Source organism: Loxodonta africana, chromosome 18 (genome assembly GCF_030014295.1).
Source record: "Loxodonta africana isolate mLoxAfr1 chromosome 18, mLoxAfr1.hap2, whole genome shotgun sequence".
Taxonomy (NCBI): domain Eukaryota; kingdom Metazoa; phylum Chordata; class Mammalia; order Proboscidea; family Elephantidae; genus Loxodonta; species Loxodonta africana.
Genome location: NC_087359.1, coordinates 14541612 through 14569298, shown reverse-complemented (window position 1 = coordinate 14569298; position 27687 = coordinate 14541612). Strand labels below are relative to the sequence as shown.

The 27687-nt window shown below is 47.1% G+C and overlaps 1 protein-coding gene and 1 long non-coding RNA gene across 5 annotated transcripts in view; both read right to left on the bottom strand.

Annotated features, from left to right (window-relative positions):
- The window catches only part of LOC135228065 (uncharacterized), a 41106-nt gene extending 20246 nt beyond the window's left edge, over nt 1-20860 (bottom strand). Inside the window, exons 1-3 of one of the 4 annotated variants that reach the window (XR_010318274.1) lie at nt 6419-20830; nt 5974-6138; nt 109-5180 (exon numbers count right to left, since the gene is read on the bottom strand). This is a non-coding gene — a long non-coding RNA (uncharacterized LOC135228065). Of the gene's footprint in view, nt 1-53; nt 6139-6418 lie in introns of those variants that run through there. The other 3 variants (XR_010318275.1, XR_010318276.1, XR_010318273.1) reach the window with 3 other exon arrangements.
- The window catches only part of CYTH1 (cytohesin 1), a 113937-nt gene extending 92487 nt beyond the window's left edge, over nt 1-21450 (bottom strand). The window contains exon 1 of the mRNA XM_064270636.1: nt 21349-21450. Coding sequence (XP_064126706.1) covers nt 21349-21370 — 22 coding nt within the window. The 5' untranslated portion in view covers nt 21371-21450. The remainder of the gene's footprint in view (nt 1-21348) is intronic.
- Nucleotides 21451-27687: the final 6237 nt, after the last annotated feature.

The following is a 27687-nucleotide window of genomic DNA, read 5'->3' as shown; positions in this document are numbered from 1 at the left end:
TCACTGAGAAAGAAGCAGGAGAAACTTGAGGTATTTTACAATCTGCAACATACTTCCATATGCTTGAAGTTAGGGGGACTCCTCCATCTGCCTCTCCTTATGAATTACAAAGCTGACCATTTGATCTCCACTTTCGGTTTCCTTTATTTCTAGTAGGTTCAGAGCTTGAGAGAGACAGAAAGAAATTTTATTTATTGCTCTCGCCCATGTACATGCATTTCATAGACATTTTCATAGAAATTACTTTTAAAAAGTACCAAATTGGAGGAAAATCTCTACTATCAATTAACCGATTCCCAGGCTACAATGATAAACAGTATTGTGATGGGTTAAGGAGAGGACTGAGAACTATGCAAAAGCTCATAAATTAACTTGTAACCCTGACCAAGTAAAGGTAAGTAACGTCACAGAGTGACTGTGCAGATTGAATTTTATATTGAAAATGTCTAATTAAATACAAAGGTAGTCCTGTAGAACGTGCAATGTTTTATTTAGTACAAGACAGGTTCTGCCTTTGGGTGAAGGAAATGTTCTGTAGCCTGACTGTGGTGGGGGTTTCATGGGTGTATGTTCTGTCAAATAATATCTCATCAAACTGTACAGTTTACATGGATAGAGTTTACTTATGCAAATTATATTTCAATAAAATCAAATAAAAAAAATTACAAGGGGGAAACTGAAAAGTTTGTAGCAGACAAATAGATGGAAATTGGTGTGCTGGTCACCCTAATTAAAGATGTTTCATGTGTCACTGCTGGTATCTTCAGTCTGCTGTTGAGACCAGATGGTGGACTGCACATCTGAAGTCCCTGAGAAGTGCCTCCTGGTAAGTGATGACAGTCATTGCTAACCGTCATCAGGCACTGCCTGGCTGTCAGCACTGGCACCTGAGATGGCTGCAGATGGCCCACCTCCCCAGTCCTTCCTGTGATCCCCTGAGGCAGGTATGACTGCGTCATCACCCCAGTGCTACAGAAGAAAATGTCCCTAGAGAAAACAGATCATTTGCCCAGGCATAAAATGGTAAATGTTAGAGGCCAGAGTAGGAATTAAGGCTTACTGATGAAAAATCTTAACAGTGCACTTTGGAAAGTGTCTCAGTTTCCCAAGGCTGCCGTAACACAATGCCACAGAGTGGGTGGCTTTAAAGAACAGAAATGTGTCGGCTCACAGTGCTGGAGGCTGGGAGCCCAAACCAGGCTCTTGGCCCTGTTGATTCCTCCCAGGGCTCTGAGAGAGGAACTGATCCATGCCTCTCTCCTCGTTCTCATGGCCGCTCGCAATCCTTGGTGTATTTTTGCTGCTTATAGATGCTTCTGCCTCTGTTGTCATGTGAATCTGTCTTCCTCTTGTGTGAGTCTGTCTGTCCTTTTCTTTTAAAAAACCCACCCTGCTCCAATATGACTTCGGTTAATTTAACTGATATATGCAAAGAAAAACCCTGTTTCCCCAAAATCACACTCACTGGTACAGGGGTTAGGACTTCAACGTATCTTTTGGGGGAACACAATTCAATCCATAAGAATAATAAAGGCAAAGTTCGCAAGCAAAGCCTGCGCTGCTTTCAACCTGGGTGCCCCTAAACAGCACTGTCTTCCATATTCAAACAAAATAATTTAAAAACGTACCTATTCAGAAGTAAATTGTAGTTTGCATGGAATTGCTTTCAAACTCTTTAGCATATTTTAGGCCTTGCCAGTCACAGGGGGACACGGAGATGCTGAGAAGTTAGGAACCAGAAGTTCGACCACTGGGCTATGTTCAATAAACAAACGTAAGACTAAGATCACCCAAAAGTGGAAAGGCAGGTGAGTCTTCCCCATGACCTGAACTCTTAAGAACCCCTCATCTGAACCTGTAGATGCATAAAACTGGATGGAACAGTCACTATCCAGAGAAACCAGCTCCCTTTTTTGGTTGCTCCCTGACGACTCCGTTCACCAATAAATCTCAAGGCCTGTATGGTGCCTAGCTATAAGAGGTGTTCAATAAACATCTGTGGGATAAATGGAAAAAAAAAAAAAAATGACCTGGAAAAGAAACTGCTGTAACTTCCCATTTTTTTTAATTTTTATTGTGATTTAAGTGAAAGTTTACAAATCAAGTCAGTCTCTCATACAAAAAAATTTTTTTATATACTCCTAGTTGCTCTCCCTCTGAGACACCACGCTCCTTCTTTCCACTCTCTATTTTCGTGTCCATTCAGCCAGCTTCTGACTCCCTCTGCCCTCTCATCTCCCACCCAGACAGAAGCTGCCCACATAGTCTCATGTGTCTACTTGATCCAAGAAGCTCATTCCTCAGCAGTGTCATTTTCTATCCCATAGTCCAGTCCAATCCCTGTCTGAAGAGTTGGCTTTGGGAAACGGTTCCTGTCTTGGGCGAAGAGAAGGTCTGGGGACCATGACCTCCAGGGTCCTTCTAGTCTCAGTCAGACCATTAAGTCTGGTCTTTTTACAAGAATTTGAGGTCTGCGTCCCACTGGTCTCCTGCTCCCTCAGGGGTTCTCTGTTGTGTTCCCTATCAGGGCAGCCATCAGTTGTAGCCAGGTACCACCTAGTTCTTCTGGTCCCAGGCTGATGCAGTCTCTGGTTTATGTGGCCCTTTCTGTCTCTTGGGCTCACAATTACCTTGTATCTTTGGTGTTCTTCATTTGCCTTTCCTCCAGGTGGGTTGAGACCAATTGATGCATCTTAGATGGCCGCATGCTAGCGTATAACTTCCCATTTTGACTTATGTAGACACTAGGTAAGATTCTTAGGACAGTCAAATCTCACCCCACCAACAGATTAGAAAGACAAAATAATATTTAGAAAGTATACCAAGAAGCCAAATGATTAAAACACAACTCAGCATTGGGAAGGGTAAGGTAACAAGTATCTTCACATACTGGTGTAAAATGTAAATGGACAGAACTTTCTGGAAGGCCATCTGACATTACATATCAAGAGACTTAAAAAAGTTAAACCCACTGGCCCAGTGACTCCACAGACAGGAATCCAGCCTAAGAAAATGATCAGAAATGCAGGTAAAGTTTTAGGTACAGCAATGCTCAGGGCTATTTGTTAGAGGAACAAAGTAGAAACTTCTGAACAGCCAACAAAAGAGGATGACTAATTAAATTATGGTGCATCCATATTCTGCTGTGTGTGGCAAAGGCCATTCACCGTGGGCTCTTAGCAGCCCTGAAGTCCTTGCTGAGTGTGCCAAGCTGAGACCAAACTGTCTCTCTGCAGCTGGTCACGCTGAGTTGGTCAAGGAGACCCAGCATGGCCTGCATACTGCTCACTCCCTCACTCCTGGGTAGGGGGACTGGCTTGTTTGCTGCTTGCTAAAAAGGTGCTAAGCCCTTGTCCTTGGTTCCTCAGCTGTGTAGACCAACTCAACTTATGCGTAGCCACCCTCTGGGCCTGTCACATCACCCTGTGAGACCTGAGGACAGGGAGGGCAGCATTACCATTCCTGTTGTTTCCTCTGCTATGTGGAATAATTCTCCCGCTCTGATCTGCGGGGTCTGGTGATCTACACGGAGCTACGGCAAGCCAGTCGTTGGGCACCCGTGGAGGTAGGGCAAGCCAATCCTTGGGCACCTGTGGAGCTATTGCAAGCTAATCCTTGAGCACCTGGGGAGCTATGGCAAGCTAATCCTTGAGAACCTGGGGAGCTATGGCAAGCCAATCCTTGGGCACCTGTGGAGCTATGGCAAGCTAATCCTTGAGCACCTGCGGAGCTATGGCAAGCCAACTGTTGGGCAGCTATGGAGCTATGGCAAGCCAATCACTGGGCAGCTGTGGACCTATGACAAGCCAATCACTGGGCAGCTATGGAGCTATGACAAGCCAATCCTTGGGCACCTGTGGAGCTATGGCAAGCCAACTGTTGGGCAGCTATGGAGCTATGGGAAGCCAATCACTGGGCAGCTATGGAGCTATGACAAGCCAATCACTGGGCAGCTATGGAGCTATGGCAAGCCAATCACTGGGCAGCTATGGAGCTATGGCAAGCCAATCACTGGGCAGCTATGGAGCTATGACAAGCCAATCACTGGGCAGCTATGGAGCTATGGCAAGCCAATCACTGGGCAGCTATGGAGCTATGGCAAGCCAATCACTGGGCAGCTATGGAGCTATGACAAGCCAATCACTGGGCAGCTATGGAGCTATGGCAAGCCAACTGTTGGGCAGCTATGGAGCTATGGCAAGACAATCCTTGGGCACCTGTGGAGCTATGGCAAGCCAACTGTTGGGCAGCTATGGAGCTATGGCAAGCCAATCACTGGGCAGCTATGGACCTATGACAAGCCAATCACTGGGCAGCTACGGAGCTATGGCAAGCCAACTGTGGGGCAGCTATGGAGCTATGGCAAGCCAACTGTTGGGCAGCTATGGAGCTATGACAAGCCAATCACTGGGCAGCTATGGAGCTATGGCAAGCCAATCACTGGGCAGCTATGGAGCTATGGCAAGCCAATCATTGGGCACCTGTGAAGCTATGGCAAGCCAATCTCCTTGCTTCCTAGTCATCTCTTTTTTAGTCCTGACTATCCTTTGTTTATCCTCTCTGAGGTTGATGTTCACTAAAAACTGTAAAAACAAAGAAAACAGGTATGTTTAATAAAAAAAAAAAAACAAGCTATAAAACATTCTACAGAATGACCCCAACTATTTTTTAAGTTTTTTTTTTTTCTTTTTCTAAACTCTAGTACATTTTTCAGAAAGGACATGAGGCAGGTGAACATGTATGAATACGGTGAACATGCATGAATAGAGAAAGACTGAAAGGTAATTCCACCAAAATGTTAATGATAATGAGCACACAGGATTCATTATACTCTTCTCTCTACTTTTGCATATGCTTGCTAATTTTCTACAAGTTTGTACAGGTGCCAAAGTAGAAAGCACATACACAATTATAACCAATCCTAGCACGCTGCTTGCAGTGGCTTCATTTTCAGACTGTATCCCAACAACCCTGAGAGGAGGCTGGCAGCTTCTCGGAAGACATCCTTGGCTGGTAACTCAGCCTCAGTGGCTTCCACAGATCTCCTGTGCCTGGCCATCAGCATCCTGGTTCCAGGGCCCTCCTTTGTCCCAGCAGGAGAGGTGAAAGGCTCTTCCTAGGTCACTTCCTCTCTGCTGCACAGGTCGGGGCTCCAAGACTGGCACCCGCCCAGGGGCTGCCTAGCAACAGCAGCAACATAAAAGGAAGGTATCTTTTAAAAAGGAATACAACAGAAAACCACACAAAGACACTTGGGGGAGCTGAAGTAGGTAGGCAGATAAACTGGGTAGCTATAGTAAAGGAGTTAAAAAAAAAAAACGCCAAGCTTGGTTATTTTTTGCTTCTTTGATCTGTTGAGCCTCTTCAAAGGCCTCTGCTTGACAGCTAAAATCCTCTAGAGGAATACTGAATGGCCTAAAGCAGAACCACATGAATTAGACGGCTGAGAGATGCGCTTAACACTCTGCCACCCCATCCTTCAATTATGGACACACAAACCCTCGCACCATCGTTCTATGCAGCCAACACAGGAAGTGATGGGAACCATCTCTGCCCCACCAACCCAAGCCAGTAAAAGCGGGTGCCAACCTGTGTGGCTGACCCTAAGCAGAGGAGCATTCCTGAGGTGGGGCTTCTACATCTGGGGGCCCAAATTTGTAGGTAGGTAGGTGGATGTTAGTTGTCATCGGGTCAGTTTTAACTCATAGAGACAACCCCATGAGTTACAGAGCAGACTGCTCCAAAGGCTTTTCTTGGCTTGTAATCTTTACAGAAGCAGATGGTCAGAAGCCACTAGGTGGGTTCGAACCACCACTCTTTAGGTTAACAGTTGAATGCAAACCATTTGTACCACCCAGGGATGCAGGTAGGGAGGTAGGCATGTATACTCCTGTGCCCTGTGCTGGAGCACCCTAACTGATCAGGTGTGGCTGCAGTGGGGCTCCAGGACAACATGCTTTTTTAAAAACTCACCCAGGTGATCCTGAAGGTTAGTCAGGTGTGGCAGCCACCACTGTACCCCCAATTTCCGAGGTTACAGACGTTAGAAGCAGTCAGGTAGGTTAAACCAACCACTTCTGCATGCTCATCTGCCTGGGACACTTGACTGCTCCAATTGCAAAAGGTACCCATCTGGAACTAAAAAATACACGGCCATTTAACAAACATGGTTATTTTACAGATTTGGAGGTTGAAAGCCCCAAACTCAGGGAATATTTAATTTTATATTTAATATTTAATTTCTTCTTCTGACCACAGATGTTTTAATTCTGGCCTTGGAGCCCTGGTGGCACAGTGGTTAAGAGTTCAGCTGCCAACCAAAAGGTCGGCAGTTCAAATCCACCAACCGCTCCTTGGAAACCCTATGTGTCAGTTCTATTCTGTCCTATGGGGTCGCTATGAGTCGGAATCGACTTGCCTTTTGGTTTTGTCCACAGAGCTAGGCTTTTTACAGGTGTAACAAGAAATGCAAGAGCATTTTACTAGTTAAAAATGCTTCTTGTCCTAAAAAGCAAACAAAAATATCATTACAACAGACCTTCAGATTTTCAAACAGAAGTAATTCTACACAGAAAGCGTCACATACTTTTATCTTTTCTAAAAATGACAGACATCGAATCAGTCTGATGTCACTTCTTGAAATCAAAACTGATCACAGATATAACCATTATTCAGCCACCACCAGTTCTGCAGATCTTCAAGAACCAAAGAGGCCACGGGACTTCCTTTTGTCCCTTCCCCGGGCACCTGTAACCCAGAGGAGAGATCCATGCCCACCCGCCAACCCAGTCCATGCTTCAGGCTTGGTTTCAGCATTTAATCTGAATCCACATAAAGTTTATAGGGGGGGTTTCTGCACACATTTGATGTGAGTTTACAAAAGTGCGTAGTTTGTTTTATGGCCAGGATACTGTCTGAGGGACCTGTCCCTTTACTCCGTGTCACGTGGACATTCTCCATGTCTGGACATGCAGGTCTCATTCTTCTCAAAGGCTCGCCGGTTATTCTGTAACAAATACACAGTAAAACCCACGAGAGCCAGAACTGGTATAAGGCAAAAACCTGTCAGAGAAGGAAAACTCAAATATTTTCCACTAATAGAGAGAGAGAGAGAAAAAAAAAGTGGTAAGACTGCACCCTGTCAAAGGTGGAAGAACCAGGCAGTCCCCATGGAGTTCCGGCTCTCACAGGTTTCACTGCACAATCATACACTGGGCCATTTCCTATGAATGAACATTTACGTAGTCTACAGTAACATCCTTGCTCACATATCCTCACACACGTGAGCTTTTCCATCTTTCAAATCCAAACTGTTCTGAGGTTCTTGTTTTCTCTAAGGCGCAGGTCTCCAAGGGCAATTAATGCTCAAAGGGGCTGAAGTGGGGTGATGTGTGACCTACTTCTGTGTGGAAAATCAGCTGACCCTGGGGATATGACAACACCGGGAACTAACATCGCTCAAACTTCTTAGAGCCTGCTAAGGCTCCTTTAAAGATCAAAAGTGACTCTGACTACGTGCTTTTCTCTATCAACTGAGTTTTTACTATAAGGATGTCACTGTTTTAATTTTCTAAGGAAGACGTTTAAATTCCTCTTAGTAGAATGCTCTGTACACACATATTTACATGTTGAAGAAAATGAGAGATCACAACACGATCAGAAAAGGCAAAGAATAGTAGTTTCTACTCAGTAATGTGGTTTTTGGCACTGATTCAGGGTAGACGTTAAACCAAAATCACCTTTAACACAAATTTGTGAAAGCGTGTCAGCACCTCGTCGGCTTCTACACAGTGAGGTGTCTCTCATGTGATGCAGGAGAAAAGGGCAGATGTCTAGGGAAATAATGACCAAATAATTTCATGCCAGTATCTCCTTCCTAGAACGATGGACTCATTTTTCCTCTTAAAACAGGAGGGCATCGCCTCCAAGCCAGACCTCAAAGCTACAACCCAGCTCAATGTTACTGTCAGGCAGTTGTCCTGAGAAAAGAATGCTGGTCCCACAGGAGCTGAACACCAAGAGGAGTCAGAATCCGAATCTGCTGGTGTTTCCAGGGCTATCTGGACGTGTGTCCCGAGACTCACAGTCCCCTTAGCAAGCCACTGCCACCGCTGAGCTGAGAGCAGTCAATCAAGGCTTCATTTTTGAAAACCCTCCTAATACAAACTGACGCCCTGGAATTAGGATGTTGGCGAAAGACATCGAATATACCACGGACTGCCAGAAGAACGAACAAGTCTGTCTTGGAAGAAGTATAGCCAGAGTGCTCCTCAGAAGTGCGGATGGTGAGACTCCGTCTCATGTACTTTGGACATGTTACCAGGAGGGATCAGTCCCTGGAGAATGACATCCTGCTTGGTAAAGTAGAGGGTCGGGAAAATGAGGAAGACCTTCAACGAGATGGACTGACACGGTGGCTGCAACAATGGCCTCAAGCATAGCAATAATTGTGAGGATGGTGCAGGACCAGGCATTGTTTTGTTCTATGGTACACAGGGTCACTATGAGTGAAAACCAACTCGATGGCACCCATTCAACAATTTCTACATGTACAGTTCAATGACATCGGTTATATTTTTCACATTGTGTCACCATTCTCGCCATCTCTACCTGTTCATTTCACCACCATTAGCTTAAACTCACTGCCCTGTAAGCTTTTCATCTATGCTTTAGAGTTACTGTTGTCAGCTGATTTCATATAGATAATTCTTTAAAAGCACACAATACTCAAGGCAAACGTTCTTCACTAATTGAGCTAAACTATTATTTAAAGATGATCTGAGGAGATAGCTTTGGTTCAAGGTTTGACAATCATCTCAGGTCAATAGATGTGGGCTTCCCCCAGTCTCAGTGGATCTAGTAAGTTTCATTTCCATTAGAATTTGAAACTCTGTTCCACACTTTTCCTCCTTTTGAGCAGGATCCATCTTCAATAGCCTTTTATATTTTGTCCCAACAGGCGAAAGAGCTAAGGAGGGACATGAAAAGGCACGTGTAAGTTGGCCGCTGAGAGGCAAGGTTCTGTACAGATTGGTAAGAGGCGCGGTCGCTCATACTAACCTTCACCTCTATTTCTCACAGAAGTTCTGGTTGTCCAGCTTGAAATGAGTCTGGCTCCAGGGACTCACCGAAGGCCAGGCTGTATAACTACTGTTGCCACGACACCAACCCCAGTTACCAAGAGGCCCTAGAAGCAAACATCCTGTGCCATCCCATGAGTTGAAAAGAAACTAGTTTTAATATGCATGAACCTTAAACTCCTCAAATCTTGAGCCTGATTAAATCAGGCTCTCTGAATATAAAACTGTTTAATAACCTGCAACACAGGCTTTAACCAAAAATCTACGCAAACTGTACCAAGATGTGGAACTCTGTACCCCAGCAGTTGTAGGAGAAAGGCTGAAAGTTTAGAAACATAATGAAAATGAAGAGGGGAGCATGAAACAACAGGAAATGAGCTCCAGCAGGCGGTGCGGCAGACGTGAGGAGAACACAGACGCTGGAGGCTGAGAAATCTGGGCTTCAAACACCAGCTCCACCCTGATCGGCTCCGTCACCTATGTAAACAAGAACCTCTTGGGGTCTCCACTTCCTCACCTGTAAAATGGGCATGCTGTTTGTTTCCACCACACGGGATTACTGTGCGGATTAGAGGAGAACCTATGAGAAGTGTTCTGCAATGAATTTAGTGCGTAGCAGGCAGTGGTCACTCCTGCTGTGGAGACAGTCATGGTGGTAACCCCCACTCAGGAAGACCCCCATCTCCTCTGATCCCAGGAGTTAGGTGGTTTCCTAATAAGTACATCTCACCCGGAACACTCTGAAAACTGGCTCCCACAGAATTTGTTTATACCTCCACCTCAGCATCTGTTATACTCTGGAAAATGTTCGACTGTCAGCCGCTCCTACACTATGTGCTTCTTGAAAGCAGGGCTTCTTTTTAAATTCTTAAATTCTTTATAGCCCTAGCATCAAGCAAATATCCTGAAATAAAGACGATAATAAGACAAGGCTGAATAAATGGACAGATGGGATTATAGACAGAAAACCATCTAGATAGAGAGAGAAAGAATGGAATCAAACTTTTCGTTCAAGTCTGAATAATTAGGATGATAAATAAATGGTGATAAGAGTAAAAAAAAAAAAAAATTAGGGAAGCCTGAAGGGAACACTAAATTGAGGAGGGGCAAAAGAATGCCTTTGGACATGCTGAATTTTAGATGGTGACAGAATACCCAAGGGGAAATTCCTATAGACAACTGAAAATGTAAGAATACAGCTCAAAATTGAAATATTCTCTTAACTTTAATCATCAGGGCTGTTGGAAATTGTATTTCAGGAAGTCAGAAAACATAAGAGAAAGTAACTTAAGCTAAATAGATTGCCAAAACACATGGAGTCTGGCAGCTGCTATGTACAAAAGTCCAGAGAGATACAAGGAAATGTGAACCCAAGCCTCACTTAAGGTCACAACACACAGCATATGAATACTTCAACTCAAAACTGGCTCAGAAAAATTTTTGAAATGAGTGTTTAAAAAAAGACTGTGAAGTCTTAAATACCCCCAAACTAAGAATGGAAACAAAAATCTCCCCTTTAACTGTGCCTCGTCTTTGGGGCTCCATTCATAGTCCAGCTGCTTGGGAGAGTAATTATGTTCCCCTTCAAAGTCCCCTTTTCAGGCCTCCTCCCCTGCCCAGAGCTTAAGTGCCAGCAAGCCCCAAGATGACTTTCTTGCACTTCTTCTGGGTCAGCGGGTCCATGGCTCCACTCCTACTCTTGTGTTTGTAATCTCTTGAGTTCCAGGTCCAAATCCAACTGCCTAAATGGACCTCTCAAGCTGGACGGCCTGTGAGCATCTCAGAACTCAAAACAGCACGTCCACAGCTGAGCTCCCGTGTTCAAATCTAGACGCTTGCCAAGCAGTCATCCAAAAACAGACACCTGGGATGAGCTTGAATCCTGTGTCCTTCATCCCCCTTCAATCTCGTGCCCCTCCCAAACCCTGGCAGCCAGATCCTACCAATTTTACATCCTTAACTGCTCTTGTGAGGAGCCCTGGTGGCGCAGTGGTTAAGCACTTGGCTGCTAACCGAAAGGTCAGCAGTTTGAACCCACCAGGCGCTCGGCGGGATAAAGACGTGGCGGTCTGCTTCTGTAAAGGTGACAGCCTTGGAAACCCTGTGTGCCAGTTCCACTCTGTCCTATAGAGTCGCTATGAGTCAGAATCGATTCGACAGCAACGGGTTTGTTTTTTTTTTGTTTGTTTGTTTGCAAACTAGTTCCATCGTTGTTACCTACCATTATTAACTACACAGTAGACCGTAATGTTGCCAGATAAAGGCACGTTTCTGAAACAGAAACCTTCTTAAAGGCTCAAAAAGAAGGTAGAAAACGTGAAAAAACTTGAATGAGGAAGGTACTCTGACCCTTGCTACAGTCAGTCACCAGAGAAGCCAGCGAATGTCCCTCATATCACAAGGCAGAGGAATCTGACGTCACACCACCCTGGATGACAAGGGCTGACAGAAACCCCCTCCATGCCCTTCAACCTGCGCGACAATTTTTTTTTCGTCAACGCAAAGACGAAGCACGACAACCTCACCAGCAGTTTCAGAGGATGTGGGATTCGCTTCTTCAACATTTCTAAATAATTTTCCACCACCTCCACGCTCTATTATTGCAACTGAAACTGAGCAACGATAATTAAAGAGACGGGAGAAGCAGTGCGGTGACGGTGCATGGGGCGGGCTCAGGCAAAGCAGGCTCCTTCAGGGGCCGACTCTCCAGGGCCCTCGCCTCGGAGGGTGAGTGGGGACGGGGAGTGCAACCCCTCAAGCTGAATGCCCCCGGCCTCTGCCCCAGCGACCGGTGCCGCACACACAGATCTGTCCCCATCCCTCTCCCCACCAAGGGACCTATAATGTTCGCTCCCCACCCCTGAAACCGGAAGGCGTCTCCTTCTAGTTCTTTCTATAAAGTAAGTGTCCTAGCTGATCCTGAATGCGTGATATAAGAGGGAAAGAAATCTGTTTGGCAAGATTGCTCTTGATGAATGCATAGCATATTTAAAAAGGAACAGGTATTATCATCCTATGACATTCCACAGACGGACTTATTTATCACCGTAAGCCAGGCCAGTAAGGCCCATGGAACTCACAGCCTCTCCTGTAAAGGAACTACTCTGTGTATTTGGCCAGAAGACAATATATGAGCTGAGATTATTTAAGAGAACAATTAAGGAAAGGTAAATAAGTGACTACAACAATTGGTCAAAATCTGACCCAGGCCCCCATCAAAACTAATACATATTTTTCCATGCTTAAAAACATCAGAGTGAGAGAAACGTTCATCAGCCATCTTCTGACGACTAGAGGCGTGCCCTGGTGGAGACCAACACCTCCACCCTTTTACGTGTAAGCTGACTTCCTAAGGGCCAACTCTTCCCCTGGCTGCAGGATATCTATGAGGCTGAAGCGAATGAGAGCAATAGGAGTGGGAGCCTGTTCAGGAAACAAAGGCCTTGAATGACAGTGCAGAGTCAATGACGTCCCTAAGAAGCTGTCCTTGGAAATGTGATTATTTTGTCATCTTTTCAATGCAGTCGCTGCCGCTAAGACTTCCGATTATTACCAATGGTGGCGAGCCAGCCTCCAGCTAAACAAACTGCCCCGAGAGAGGCGTCAGGGACATCAGCAACCTCGTGACTGGTGAGGCCTGGGGTCAGTGGGCCTTTGGAGAACCCGATGAAAGCTAAGGACCCTCTGCCTCCAAAATGCACGTACACAAAAACATTTACGTGCAGTTTTGGAGGGTCCCAGAAGCTCACTAAAAGGCAGATTGCAGGTTAGAAACGTCTGCTCAAGTTCAAAAGTCACCAAAGGCAAAACCCATAGTGACTGAGTCTTTTCTTGGGCAGGGTAACCTATGAAGGCAAAAATACTTCTTTCTGCAAATGAGAAATGAACTGTGAGCCCCAGGAACGATAGTGATCTAATGAGGAGGTAACAGGACCCTCCAAAAAAAAAATTCCCAACTGTTTCACGGTGGTTAGAAATAAATTGGGGGAATAAAGACCAATCAGCTAACAAGCAATACATGAACAGCTTTCTTAAAATGTCAATTAAGCTTTCATAAAATTACAAATCCGAATTTTCCCAAAGAAAAATAAGCATAAAAATGATTTTTCCTGTCTTCTCTACCCACCCCACATACACAGGTCTTCATGGTTCATGATACAGCGTGCCCATCTCTTCCTACAATTTTGATAGAAATTCTCATTTTATCCAGGGTCTATAACACAACGTATGTAAAATGCTCCCAAATACCCATCGTAGACACCCAAAAGTAGGTCAATGGCACACAACTTCTTTTTATCAATACACAGAAGAAACAACTCTCTTTTCTGACCAAACTCCTGAAGTTCCGACCAACGCACTTAGCATCGGAAACTGGATTAGAACGGCCAGGAGGCAACCACGAGCCAGTGCTCCTTCCTACAGGCTGCCATCTGCAGCTGCAGAAGATGCCCCCACAAGGACATTCTCCCTCCGGGCCACTGCGGACCCGCCCCCTGCAAAGACTGCTACACAGCGGTCTCCCAGTTCACAAACCAGAGTTCACTCTCCCCCGTGCTTTAGAGTAGCACACCTAACCATGCACAGAAACCACACCAGACACCCGTACAGCCTCAGTGACCCACAGTGGGGGAAGGGAGGCCAGGGATGTAGAATATGGGGGGATGGGACAGATGAAAAGCGACCCCAAAAGCCTCAGAATCTAGGTGTCTTTTTTGTACTTGCTTTTTACCACAGCCCTGAATATCCCCCTCATACACCTCCCTCAGGGGCTCCTCAACGGCCAAAGCCAGAGACAGCAGGTGTGCTTTTAGGAGCTGACATTTCAACAATCATTGCTATATGCAAATCAACTCCGCCTGAATGCTTTACCCCTCTGCTCTCCCTCCTGAGACAGGCTGAAACCTAGTGTTCTCAAGTCTTGATGAAAAAACACTGATATTCTAACTTAAAATTAGTCTCACCCCGCTCGGCTGCTAATCACAAAGTTGGCGGTTCAAACCCACCCAGTGGTTCCACGGAAGAAAGGCCTGGCAAGCTGCTTCCACAAAGATTACAGCCCTGAAACCCCTGTGGAACAGCTGTACTCTGTTACACACTGGATCACCTGAGTCAGAATCAACTCAACGGCAATGGGTTTTGGTTTTTTGCATGCATTAAGTAATGACTCTGGCAGTTCAGTGCAAAGATTACATCGAGGTCAGATGAAAAATAAGGTATTCTGGAGACTGAACAAGCTGATTTGCTTGTTTTGCAGAAATCTCTTTTTTAAGAGAATCCTCCCTTTCATTTGAAAACCTACCCCAAAATTTTGATAATTAATTCTCTGTTGACAACTTACTCTCTGAATGAAGCTAACCCCTTGAAAGGAGCAAAAATAACAAGTGCACTCATGTGACGAGCACCTTGGCTTCCAAGGACTCTCATTTTAAAACTTGGTGTGGAAATTACCCTTAAAAACGCAGCTTACAAATGAACTAAAGCAAAACTGCAGCCACTCGCCCCACACTGCTGGAGGATGAAAACACTCTGCGGAAAACCCCTTAAATGTTCTCCTTCCAGGGCAGTACACAGGTTTTGCACAGACAGCCCCATACAGTATTACACAGAAATGGATACTGATTAGTTCTTCACGGCACAGGTATTACAACGAGATCATATGGGAAACTTAATTTTCTACTTTTTTTTTCTTTCTAAATACAAATACTTCAGTGAATATATGTAAGTTAAAGGCTTGTATGGTTTGACTCCACAATGCTAACAGGCTTTTTTTTTTCTACATTTATTTTGTTGTTGTTGTTGTTGTTAAGAATATGGAGCTCTGGTGGCACAGTGGTTAAGAGCTTGGCTGCTAACCAAAGGGTCGGCAGTTCAGACCCAACAGCTGCTCCTTGGAAACCCTATGGGGCAGTTCTACTCTGTCCTACAGGGTAGCTATGAGTCGGAATCTACTAGATGGCAACAGGTTTGGTATACAGCAAAACATACACCCATTCAACAGTTTCTACATATACAATTTGGTGACACTGATTACATTTTCAAGTTGTACAACCATTCTCACTCTCCCTTTCTGAGTTGTTCCTCCTCCATTAACATAAACTCACGGCCCCCTAATCTTTTGAGTTGCTGTTGTCACATTGATCCCATACAGTTCTTAAAACAGCACAATGCTCAAGGCAGACTTTTTTTTTTAATTTTTATAGTGATTTAAGTGAAAGTTTACAAATCAAGTCAGTCTCTCATACAAAAATTTATATACACCTTGCTATATACTCCTAGTTGCTCTCCCTTTAATGAGACAGCACACTCTTTCTTTCCACCCTCTATTTTCGTGTCCATTCAGCCGCCTTCTGAACCCCTCTGCCCTCTCATCTCCCACCTAGACAGGAGCTGCCCACATAGTCTCATGTGTCTACTTGATCCAAGAAGCTCATTCCTCACCAGTGTCATTTTCTATCCCAAAGTCCGGTCCAATCCCTGTCTGAAGAGTTGGCTTTGGGAGTGGTTCCTGTCTTGGGCTAATGGAAGGTCTGGGAACCATGACCTCCGGGGTCCTTCTAGTCTCAGTCAGATCATTAAGTCTGGTCTTTTTACAAGAATTTGAGGTCTGCATCCTACTGCTCTCCTGCTCGCTCAGGGGTTCTCTGTTACTTTCCCTGTCAGGGCCGTCATCGGTTGTAGCCGGGCACCATCTAGTTCCTCTGGTCTTAGGCTGATGTAGTCTCTGGTTTATGTGGCCCTTTCTGTCTCTTGGGCTTACAATTACCTTGTATCTTTGGTGTTCTTCATTCTCCTTTGCTCCAGGTGGGTTGAGACCAATTGATGCATCTTAGATGGCCACGTGCTAGCATTTAAGACCCGAGACACTACTCTCCAAAGTGCGATGCAGAATGTTTTCTTAACAGATTTTACTAAGGGCAGACATTTTTCATAGTTAAGCTGGACTACTGTTTGGTTTTAAGCAGACTTCAGGGGATATTTTTGCTTTAAGGTTTAAAGATCATGTCGAGGCAATAGTTTGGGGGGTTCATCCACCCTCCATGGCTCCAGAAAGTCTGGAGTCTTAAGAATTTGAAATTCTGTTTTGTATTTCCCCTGCTTTTGATCAGGATCCTTCTATGAAATCTCTGCTCAAAATGCTCAGTAATGGCAACCAGGCACCATCCAATTCTTCTGGTCTCAGGGCAAAGGAGGCAGTTTTTCATGGAGGCAATTAGCCACATATTTCACATCCTCTATTGCTCCAGGAAATAGAGACCGGGTGGCTGCTTAAGACTACAGGTACTACGTAAGGAACTAGGAGGTAGAAATGAAAGAAGCACTAAAGGTGTTATTAGGCCCATTAACTGGGATGTCCCATGAAACCATGACTCTAAACCTCCAAACCAAGGAACCAAAACCCATGAAGTGTTTGGTTGTACATAGCAGCCTCAGCAGCTAATACCTTTTTTTTTTTTGTCATTGTTGTAAACGTTATCTATCACAGAATTTTTCCCAATTCGACTTTTTACAGGCATACAGCTTTTTGACAGCAATTACAATAATCAGCTGTGTAACCTTACCCTTAATCAATGCAATTCTTCTAACACCATTAAGCCCCACTCCCCCCCCCCGACGCCCCCCGTAACCATTAATAAACTTTGGTCTCTATACATTTGCTTTTTTTTGCTTTCTATATAAGTGAGGTCATACAATAGTTGCCCTTTTGTGAAATGCTTATTTCGCTCAGCATGTCTTCAACCATCTATACTATAGCATGTACCAAGATTTCATTTCTCTAACTGCCTGAGTAGCATTTCATTGTATCTATGCACCACATTGTGTTTATCCATTCATCTGTTGATAAGCATTTAGGTTGTTTCTACCTTTTAGCTGTTGTGAATAGTGCTGCAATGAACACTGGTGTAAATGTCTCTTTTTGAGTCTCTGCTTTCAAGTCTTTTGGGTATATACCTAGGAGTGGAATTGCTAGGTTATATGTTGTTGCTGTTAGGTGCCATCGAGTCAATTCCAACTCACAGCGACCCTATGTAAAACAGAACAAAGCATTGCCCGGTCCTGCACCATCCTCACAATCGTTGCTATGTTTGAGCCCACTGCAACCACTGTGTCAATCCTCTAGGGACCAGTCCCTAGAGAAGGACATCATGCTTGGTAAAACAGAAGGTCAGCAAAAAAGAGGAAGACCCTCAACGAGATGGACCGGACACAGTGGGTCATATGGTAATTGTATTTTTAGTTTTTTGAGGAACTGCCACACTCTTTTCCACAATGGCTATACCATTCTGCATTTTTTTTACCAGCAATGGACAAGGGTTCCAATTTCCCCACATTCCTATCAACATTTGTTATTTTCCGTTGTTCCTGTTGGTTTGTTTCTATCTTACTCGTCCTAGTGGGAGTGAAGTGGTATCTCATTATGATTTTGATTTGCATCCCTCTGATGGCTAAAGACCCTGAGTATCTTTTCATGTATTTGGTGGTCATTTTAATGTCCTCTTTGGTGAAATGTCCATTCAAGTTCTTTGCTCATTTTATGACTAAGTTATTTGTCCTTTTGTTGTTAAGTAGTCAAAGTTTTATATATATTTTGGTTATTAGATTCTTATCAGATGTATGGTTTCCGAAGATATTCTCCCAGTTGGTAGCCTGTCTTTTCTTTTCTTTTCTTTTTTTTTTTGGTAAAGTCTTTTGATAAACAAGTCTTTAATTTTTATGAGGTCCCATTTATTTATTTTGTCTTTTCTTGTTTGTGCTTTTGTTATTGCATTAGACAATCCATTTTTAAAACCTAGGCCTGACAGTGTTGCCCCTGCATTTTCTTCCAAGAATCTTACAGTTTCAGTCTGCACATTTAGGTCCTTAATCTAATTTGAATTTGTTTTTGTGTAGAGACTGTAAATAGACTGTTAGGTTTTTTTTTTTGTTTACCAATAAAAGCACAACCCCACATGTGTACTTGAACTAAACTGTACCTGTCTAGCGACTTTAGGGCTTTTGAATAAACAATACGGTATTATAGGGAGTGTCCACGAGAAGGGTTCCAAACGCAGCGACACAGACACAGACCTACAGAGAACACTAGAGAGTAGTACAGTTGAGGAAGCCTTTTTTGTTCGATTCTGAAACTCTTTATGGAAGTGAAAACTCAAAGACTCTTTCTCTTTCTTCAGCTTATTATAAATGAGTTAGCTTCCAAAAGTTTTGTATACCAAAATGGTAGCTTGAAAATCAGAACACATTTCCCCAAAGAAGTAACATTAAAAACAGCAGTTAAGTACCCTAGGCTAACTCATCAACCCTTACCAATTCTCAACAGAGGGGAAATGTACAAAAGAAAAGGAAGCACTGTTGAAACACAGTCTACAAAAAAAGTCAATACCATAGGAAAGAATTTCTCATTAGTTTGAAAACCAATTATTGAGATTTAAAATGTTTACTAAGGAGCCCTGGTGGCACAATGGTTAAGCACTTGGTGGCTAACCCAAAGGTTGGTGGTTCCAATCACTCAGTGGCTCTACAGGAGAAAGACAGTAAAGATTACAGCATAGAAAACTCTATGGGGCAGTTCTACTCCGTCACATGGGATTGCTAAGAGTAGAAATGGACTTCGGGGCACCCAACAACAAGGTGTTTACTTACAGGAAGACAATGGTGTTTCCAAGGGACCCTCTGGGACCGCATTTCATGTGCTTCTCCTGAATCTGTAGCACAAGCTTCGTTTCAAAATGTGGAATCTGAAGAGCTGCCTTATCTCTCAAGGTAAAGTCTCCATAAGCCATGAGGGACGTGGAAGGTTCTGGAGACTAAAGCAAACCTTGAACTTTTATTCTTCATATGATCACCTTAAGCCACTAAGAACTCTTTTGTGTGGTGAATCCTATGGGTGGGGAAGCTCCTTGAATTCAAACTGTTTGGTTCCTCCAAAATAAAAGATGATTTTTAAAAACTGTGTAAAGGGGAAGAATAAACTTCCTTCTCATCTTCCGGTATGGTAGACAAAATAATGGCCCCCCCAAAGATATCCCCATCCTGATCCCTAGAACCCTTGAATATGTCACCTTACATGGCAAAGGGGAATTAAGGCTGCTGATGGAATAAAGGTTGTTAATCAGCTGACACTAAAACTGGGAGATTATACCGGTGGATACAATGTAATCACAAAGAACCTCTGCAACAGAAAGCCAGGAGGCTAGAAAGAGATGAGAAGCTGCTACCCGATGGCTTTGAAGATGGAAGGGGCAATAAACCAAGGAATGCAGGCGGCCTCTAGAAGCTGGAAAAGGCAAGGGAATGGATTCCCGCCTAGACACTCTAGAAAGGAGCAGCACTGCTGACACCTTGGTTTTACACTGGTGAGACCTTCTGGACATCTCACCTCCAGAACTCTTAAGATAATAGAGCTTTGTGTTTTAACCCAGCAAGTGTATGGTAATGTGTTACGGCAAATTCATGTCATGCCTGGCAGCGAAGCAGTCACTGTATTAAAAACAACCAGGCCAACCGCTTCCTGCCTGGGCCCAGTGGGTAAGAATATTAGGCGGGGCCAGAGAAGAAAGCCCAGGTGAACACAGGGTCTGTGAGAAATTCATTGGAAAGGGGGTAGAGAGAATAGCATACAAAGCTGGCAAAGCCTTCTCTGCCCCAGTGAGCAGAAAGACAGAAGTGTGGACCGGCTGGAAAATCTTTTGGGACCAGCCAGCTGGGTGATTTTTTCTGATCACAAAAGGAAAGCATATACTGCTTTGACTTGGAAGGTACAAACGCCTGGCAGACACCTGTCCCAGTATGCTCTGAGTGTAAAGCCACCCGTGAGTCCTGAGAACAAACTGTTATTCATAACCCCACTGCTTCACCAGTAGGTAGCTCTTCAATGAGTTACCTGTAAACAAACAGAATACCCTAACAACGCTCTTTACTCTTTACATTTTACAGACTGCATGTCAAACTACACTCCCTAAAATATAAATAAGGAGCAAAAGCCACTTACGTCATCTTAGCCAGTAAACCAGGGTTTGGTCCCATTTAACAACATCAGCACTTTAAATTCTGCTGCATTCAAACTTCGCTACCAAACCACAGAAGTTCACCACAGGTTCTGTTTGATTCATCAGGAATAAAACGTTAATACATTAACTAAAGCATTTAAAATAACCTTTTACAACCTCTGCAACTTCAGACTACTTGCAGGACCAATGGTGGCCGACAGCTTCTGGAGTGACGTTAGCTGGAGGAGAACCGTGAAGCTGCCAGCTTTCATCACGTTGGAGAGCTGGGAGTGTAGCGTGGTTACTATGCCTTCTGCCGTCTATCTGCACAGACAAGAATGTAAACTTTCCAGGCTTCACAGACCGGCGCCTTGAGCCGCAGCTTATTTACCCAGGAGCAGCGGCCGGAGTCCACAGCTGCCCGGGGACGCCGGCCGAGGTGCTGGCGCCAGGACAGCACCCTGAGCGCCCCGTCCGCGGCCGGGCAGGCCCGGGGGCAGGACGCGTCCCTGTGGAGGCCGCCTGCCATGTGTGTCATTTCATCTCCGAACAAAGAAATGGACCGGGGCTCACAACTTGCGAGCACCGAGGGCCGGAAACTATGGAGAAGGCCGACCGGGCCGACGGGGAACTTGAACGTGCGCTCGGACGGCGACGAAGGAGGCGCTGCCGGGTGACAGCAATCGCGACCCCACCCTGAGACCGCCGACCCAGGAGACCCGGGGCTCTGAGACCCCCGGTCCCGGAGACCCCCGCCCCGGAGACCCCCGGCGCCGGAGACCCCCGCCCCGGAGAACGCAGCCTCGGAAACCCCCGCCCCGTGACCCCGGCCTCGGAGACCCCCGGCCTCGGAAACCCCCGCCCTGGCGATCCCGGCCTCGAAGACGCCGCCCCGGACACCCCGGCCCCGGCGACCTGGGCCCAGGAGACCCTCTCCCCTCAGCGCTCTCGGCCCCGGCGATCCCGGCCCTGCGACCTCCGGCGACCCGACCCCGGTGCCCTCAGCCGTCAGCGCCCCAGCCCCCGGAGGCGACCCCCGCCCCCGGAGGCGACCCCAGCCCCGGCGACCCCCACAGCCCCTCACAGCCCGCAGCACCCCCGGATCTGCGACCCGGCGCCACTCAGCGCCCCCGACGACGCCACCCGGCGCCCCTCAACGCCCCGAGCCGCTGTCCCTGGAAGCCCGCCCGCCTAAGGGCCGCCGGGCGGTCTAGACACCCGAGGATAAAGGCAGGAAGCGGGGGGGCGTCCGGCTGGCTAGCCGGGCCGCGGGCTGCACTGACCGTAGCTGTCGTCCTCCTCCATGGTGCTGGCGCCGGGCTCCGCGGCCCCGGCTGCCGCTCGCCTCACAGCTCCGTCCCGCGCCGCCAGCCCCGCCGGCTCGCCTCGGCTCGGAACCCCGCCCCCCGCGCCCCCGGCACCTCGACTCCGGGGCGCCCCGCCCGCCGCGCGCACGCGCGCCGCCGGCCCGTGCCGCCAGCAGGACCCGCGCCTGCGCACGCGCCCCCGCATGCCCTGAGGCTCCGCCCCCGGAACCCTGAAGCCCCGCCTCGGCCCTCGTCCGCACACGCCTCCGGCACGTGGCCTGGCGCCCTGGCCTGCGCCTGCGCAAGCTGCCCGGCCGGCATGAGGCCCCGCCCCCAGGCCTGAGGCCCGCCCGGCTCCCGCTTGCGCACATCCCAGGCACGCGGCCGCCGCCCAGGCCCGCGCCGGGGCACGCGCGCCCGCCCAGCCCGCCAAGAATTCCCGCCCCTGGACCTGAGGCCCGCCCCCGCCCCCGCCCCCGCTCGCCCACATCCCAGGCACGCGGCCGCCGCCAGGGCCCACACCTGCGCACGCGCGTCCCAGCTCCGCCCCCGCCCGGAGGCCCCGCGCCCCTGGTTGGCCACGCCCACGCACAGCTCCTGCGCTCCTGGGACTGAGCGGTTTCGGGTTTCGCAAGGGTTCGAGGACGTCGTGTGCGTCCCCACAGGGCCACAGCCGGCGGTTTCGGAGCGGCTATGGTCGTGCCCGGCTTGAAGGGCAGCTGGTCCCCGCTGACGTCAGCTTTAAAGGGCGGCACCACCCGCCTGCTGGGCCGGGAGTTGGGGGGCCCCGCCTTTGGAAAAGGTCGCAGAAGCGATTCGGAGTGGTTTCCTTCTGCTGCTCAACCTTCTGAGCTTAACGAATGTCCTGAGTTTACGGCCTTCCCACTTCCGTTCTCTGCCCTCTGAGTTTACCCGGATCAAGTGGCAAAGGAGGCATCCCGGCCTTAAGCACTTCGGGGTCTCGGTGAAGCCCCACTTTTCTAGACTGTCCCCTGCGTGCTTCATTCGCCTGCATGGGCGGACCAGTCCTGAGCTGCGCGTTCAGCGGGGTACCTGAGGCTGCGGTGCTACACACTCCAGGTGCATTACTCCTGCGCAGGTGTACTTAGTTAACCAGTGCGTGGGCGACCTACGAACCGGAAGGGCTCTTAGCATCCTGCCCGGAACCTTCAGGCAAGAAAATTGAAGCCCAGCGAGGTCAAGGGCCAAGGTCACAGCAGGCTTCTGGCCAGGGTATCTTCCAACTTTCCAGGCTAAACCCCACCCTGCTCTGTATAATTTGTTACAACCGCGTGTGGATCTACAATTATCTCAAAAAGTTTAATTTTTTAAAAAAGGAATTACAACATATAAAGGAAAAAAATAAACCCCACCCAGCCAGCTACCTTCCTGTATGGCTTTTTAAGATAATTGCTTAAAATGCAGCAAGAAAACGCAAAAAGGGGCCAAATGAGACACTGGGAGACTTGGAAGCCTTTTCTCTTTCTTGTGACAAAGAGGAAATCCCCCACATTGCAAAAAGGCACCTCGGAATCCACCTTCCACCCTACTCATGGCTCCCCTCTCCCTACACAGCACTGCGGGGGACTCTGTGGAGATCCTTGGGCCTCTGGAGTAGGAGAAGCTGCAGAACTCGCTGGCTCTCCTGTCCTGAGCCCACGACCGTCTTTGCTGATTTAGCTGCCGTGGCTGTTCCTTCCTGAGGGTTTCGGCCTAATCTGTAATAATCGCTCAAGACCTTTAGGTCTAGTTTTAATGTATTTTAACCCCAAATGCACTAACTTACATTTGTCCCCTTTAAATATTCACTGACAGATACAAATGCTATATATACATATATATGTGCTGGTACAGATGTATGCATAAACTTTATTTTTTAGGAAGGATATGCAAAAATTTAACGGGAATAAACTGTGGGAGGAGGGACTGGGAGGGGGAGATGGAGACCTACTTTTCATTCTACACTTACTTTTTCACTATCTTTCTGTACTGTTTGGCTGTTTTTTAAACATGCAAGTGCATTACTTTTTTTAATTTAAAAAATTATGGGAAATGCCTCTTTCCTAGCCACTCCCAGATATATAAGTTTATTCTTGGTTTGGTGCTAGCAATAAAAATTACAAAAGCGTCAGTAGGGAGGGACCTTCAGGACCCACTGGTCCACATGGGGGTAGTTCAGGACCCTCCCTGTGTGGGTGGCACGCAGCAACACCTTTCACAGTGACCCAGCTGCTCCAGGAGATGTCCTCTCTTGGGACAGCTGCATCAAGGAGGTGTGAGCTCACCACAAGGCCCATTTCATTACTGGTCAGCCCTCAAGTCTGCTTCCCGGTACTGCCCAAACATTCACTGGGTCCAAGGAACAGAGATAAGGTATTTCCTCTTATGGAGAGGGGGCAGATTCAGAATTAGGGAACTCTGCTTTTATTCCTGATGTCCTTTTAATTAGCTTGCGACCTGGGCAAATATCTCAGCCTCCTGGGCCTGTTTCCCACAACTGATGCACTGGGAATCGATCCCCAAAGTGCCACCAGATCTGTCATCGTCTCCCATCCGAATTCTTCTGTGCAGCTGGGAGTATTGCCCTTAGATGAGACTGACTTCAACATACCAGCAGAAGGAGGCCTAGTCTTTACTTCCCCTCCAGGGTGTGGCCCTGGCCCACCCTTCCTGTGGCTAAGAAAATTGTCCTTTCACTAACCAACATCCCCTACCACCTTCATGAACTGATTGGCCAGGCTCCAGTGAAGAACACTGGTGTCTCTTGAAAAATCTAAGAAGATAGTCTCTGTTTCCTTGGGCACATTCCCTCAAGCTTCTTTCAAAGAAAAAAAAAAATAAAGAGCTCCAGTAAATTAGACACTTCCCTTGTATAAATTATATCAACATGCTAGAAGATGGATTTCGTGGATCTCACCAGATTGCCCGGTTTGTTGTCGTTGTTAGGTGTCATTCAGTTGGTTTCAACTCATAGTGACCCTGTGTAAAACAGAACGAAACACTGCACAGTCCCGCACCATCCTCACAATTGTTGCTATGTTGAGCCCATTGTTGCAGCCACTGTGTCAATCCATCTTACTGAGGTTCTTCCTGTTTTTTGCTGACTCTCGACTTTACCAAGCATGATGTCCAGTGAACAGGTGGCTATAGCGCAAGGGGAAGGAGCCCTGGTGGCACAATGGTTAAGCACTTGGCTGCTAACCAGAAGGTTGGCAGTTTGAACCCATCAGCTGCTCTGTGGGAGAAAGATGTAGCAGTCTGCTTTGTAAAGATTTACAGCCTAGGAAACCCTATGGAGCAATTCTACTCTGTCTTAGAGAGTTGCTGTGATTTGGAATCAACTCGATGGCAATGGGATGGTATAAAGCAGGGAATCACATGCTGGCCAACATTTCCTGTGTTCTTGGCTTTGCACACCTGCACTTCGTGATCTCGCTGTACTTTCTTCCTAGGGGCCGAGCCTTAGGACACGCTTAGAATTGATCCCAGTCGGATCTGGCAAATCGCTTCCAAATTGTTCATACCAGGAGAAGAGGCGCACTGGGTCTCGCCCCAATGTCTGCCATCTGCTCCGTTTTTATCCCCTGTTGTTGTTAGGGGCCATCGAGTGGGTTTCGACTCACAGCGACCCTATGTACAACAGAATGTAACACTGCCCAGTCCTGTGCCATCCTCATAATCATTGTTACGCTTGAGCCCATTGTTGCAGCCACTGTGTCAGTCCATCTCATTGAGGGTCTTCAGCTTTGTCGCTGACCGTCTACTTTACCAAGCATGGTGTCCTTCTCCTCATCACCTGAACTCTTGCTTAATAAACAAAACTGGGGAGAAAAGCAATTCAGGTAACACAAGGACTCGGATGACACCTTAATTCTCTTTAACAACACCCCAGACTCTTATCTGAATTTATCTGAACACACCTAGTGAAGAGATGAGGATGAGGGACTTGAACTATTGCTAATTACTTAGGTTAGAATAGGGATTCTTGAGCTATTCCTAATTGCTTAGATTAGCATAGGGATTTTTGAACTATTGCTAATTACTTAGAATAGTATCATTCTTGATTGTTCACAAATTCTGTTAATTTGCATTGTTTCATTAGAACCGAGTTTGTAAAGAGCAGGTCAGCACTCTTCAAGGAGGTGAATCCATTAGTTGCACAGAAGAGCAAACAGAATAAAACAGAGAGGGACCAGAGTGTATCACATAAGACCCATTTCTGTTCTGGTCTCCTAAGAATGCTGGCATGTGTACTTTGGATTATTGTTGTCATTGGGTACCCTCAAGTTAATTCCAAATCCTAGCGACTCCATGTGACAGAGTAGACCTACCCCATAGGGTTTTCTAGGCTGTAATCCTTACAGGAGCAGATCGCCAGGTCTCTCTCCCATGGAGTCCCTGGTGGGTTTGAACCTCTGACCTTTTGGTTAGCAGCCGAGCACTTAACCATTGTGCCACCAGGACTCCTTGTACTTAATAGGGATGTAAAATGTATTTCTCACTGTGGATCACTGTCAAAGACTACTCCACTCGGTCAGAGCCGTGATTCGGAAGCAGCGGTTAGATACGATTTCCACACCATAGGCTTGGAAGCTGAGGTTGGGGTGTAGGCTTCTTACAGGTGGGAGCCAAGTCCACCTCATTCATTGGTTGTATCCCCAGCCCACAAACCAAAAGGAGACCTCAACGGAGAGTGAGCAGAGGAAGGGGCACTGAGGAGCCACGTGACACTTGAGTCTGGCGCAGACATGTGCTGCACATTAATCCCCACACACTTAGTCATCCAGTCACCGCTTGTTGGGGCCCTGTGCTGTGCTGAGCACCGTTCACGGATACAGCCCTGAAAACAGACACAGGAAAGCCTACCCGCAGGGACTCCCACCCCAGTGGGCATTCAGACTGGCTAGCAGGCTCCGTGGAGCCCTGATGGTGCAGTGGTTAAGAGCTCAGCTGCTAACCAAAAGGTAGGCAGTTCAAATCCACCAGCCAATCCTTGGTACCCCATGGGGCAGTTATACTCTGTCCTGTAGGGTCACTATGAGTCGAATATCAACTGAATGGCAATGGGTTTAGCAGGGTCCATGGGAATGGGGAGCCTCGCCAACCTCTGGAAGAACTGGTTGGCTGGGAAATGGGAGGAGGGGAGAAGCTTCATATATACCTGGTAAACCTGTATACCTATACAGGTTTTTCTTGTTTTAAACTGACTTTTAAAATTAAATTTAGGTGGCACTTACAACCTGACATACCATGGGAAGGAATTTTACAATCCTCTTACGAGCCTCCCAAAGGCCCACATTTTAGCTGGTTCCTTCTTCTAAACCCAGTAATTCTGTTTCCTTGCCTTTCCATTTTCCCAACAGGATGAATGAGGTGGTGGGGGGTGCCAAGCAGAAAATGCAAGCTGGAGGCCTCAGGGGAAAGGGGAGGGCAGTGTCCCTTTTCTATATGACCACTGACACCCCTCCCTATACTCCAATGTGCTAAAGGAACAGATAAAGGAAGGAAGGACCGAGGACAGAACAGAAGACTATGGCGTGTGGGATATTCCACAGAGGGCAACCCAACAGAAAACCAAGACTCCATCCAAGGCTTCCCTCAACACACAATTACAAAGGCTACCTGATGGGCCATTACTTGAAGCCCTGCCAAGGCCAGAGGTGGGGATGGGAGGGGCAGCAGGGGGTGGAGGGGAGGGCTCAGAAATACATTGGCATAACCCCTGCTTCACAAAAAGTGAAGCTAGGCTGATCATCCGCCCCATGAGCAAGGAAAGAGGGACCTCAGCTGGGAGAAGGCTCTCCTGCAAGCCAGCCTGCCGACACCTCCCCGCCCAGGTGTGGTGGGCTGAACACAGTGTTTAGAACAAGTATTTCATTGAGGTGTCCTCAGTAAACACAATACAGAGGTACTCAGCAGCTAGCCCCAGGAGCAACCCTCATCTGGACTTCCAGTTCTGCAGACAGGGCTTAGTTTAGGGGTAGGGGACGGCGGGGAAGAAAGGGTGCTTGACACGTGCAAGAGACTGGGGAGCAAATCTACTTGCCCAGGCTGAGACTGGGGCATTGTCTCGCTTTCAAACCCCCCAGATTTTATTTTGTTAAAGCTTGAAATTTCTTCTCCCTATGAATGGCACTTATAATCTGTTCGTAATGGAGCTTGATTGTATCCAGCTGTCAGCAACCGTTTCCGTGCCATCCAAGAGACAGCTGGCCCCGTACCATGGCTCGGGTTTCACTCGAAATAGAGAGGGGCGGGCGAGTGCTCCAGTCCCCACTAGGCTTCCCCAAAATGGGGTACTCAGGCTTAGCAAAG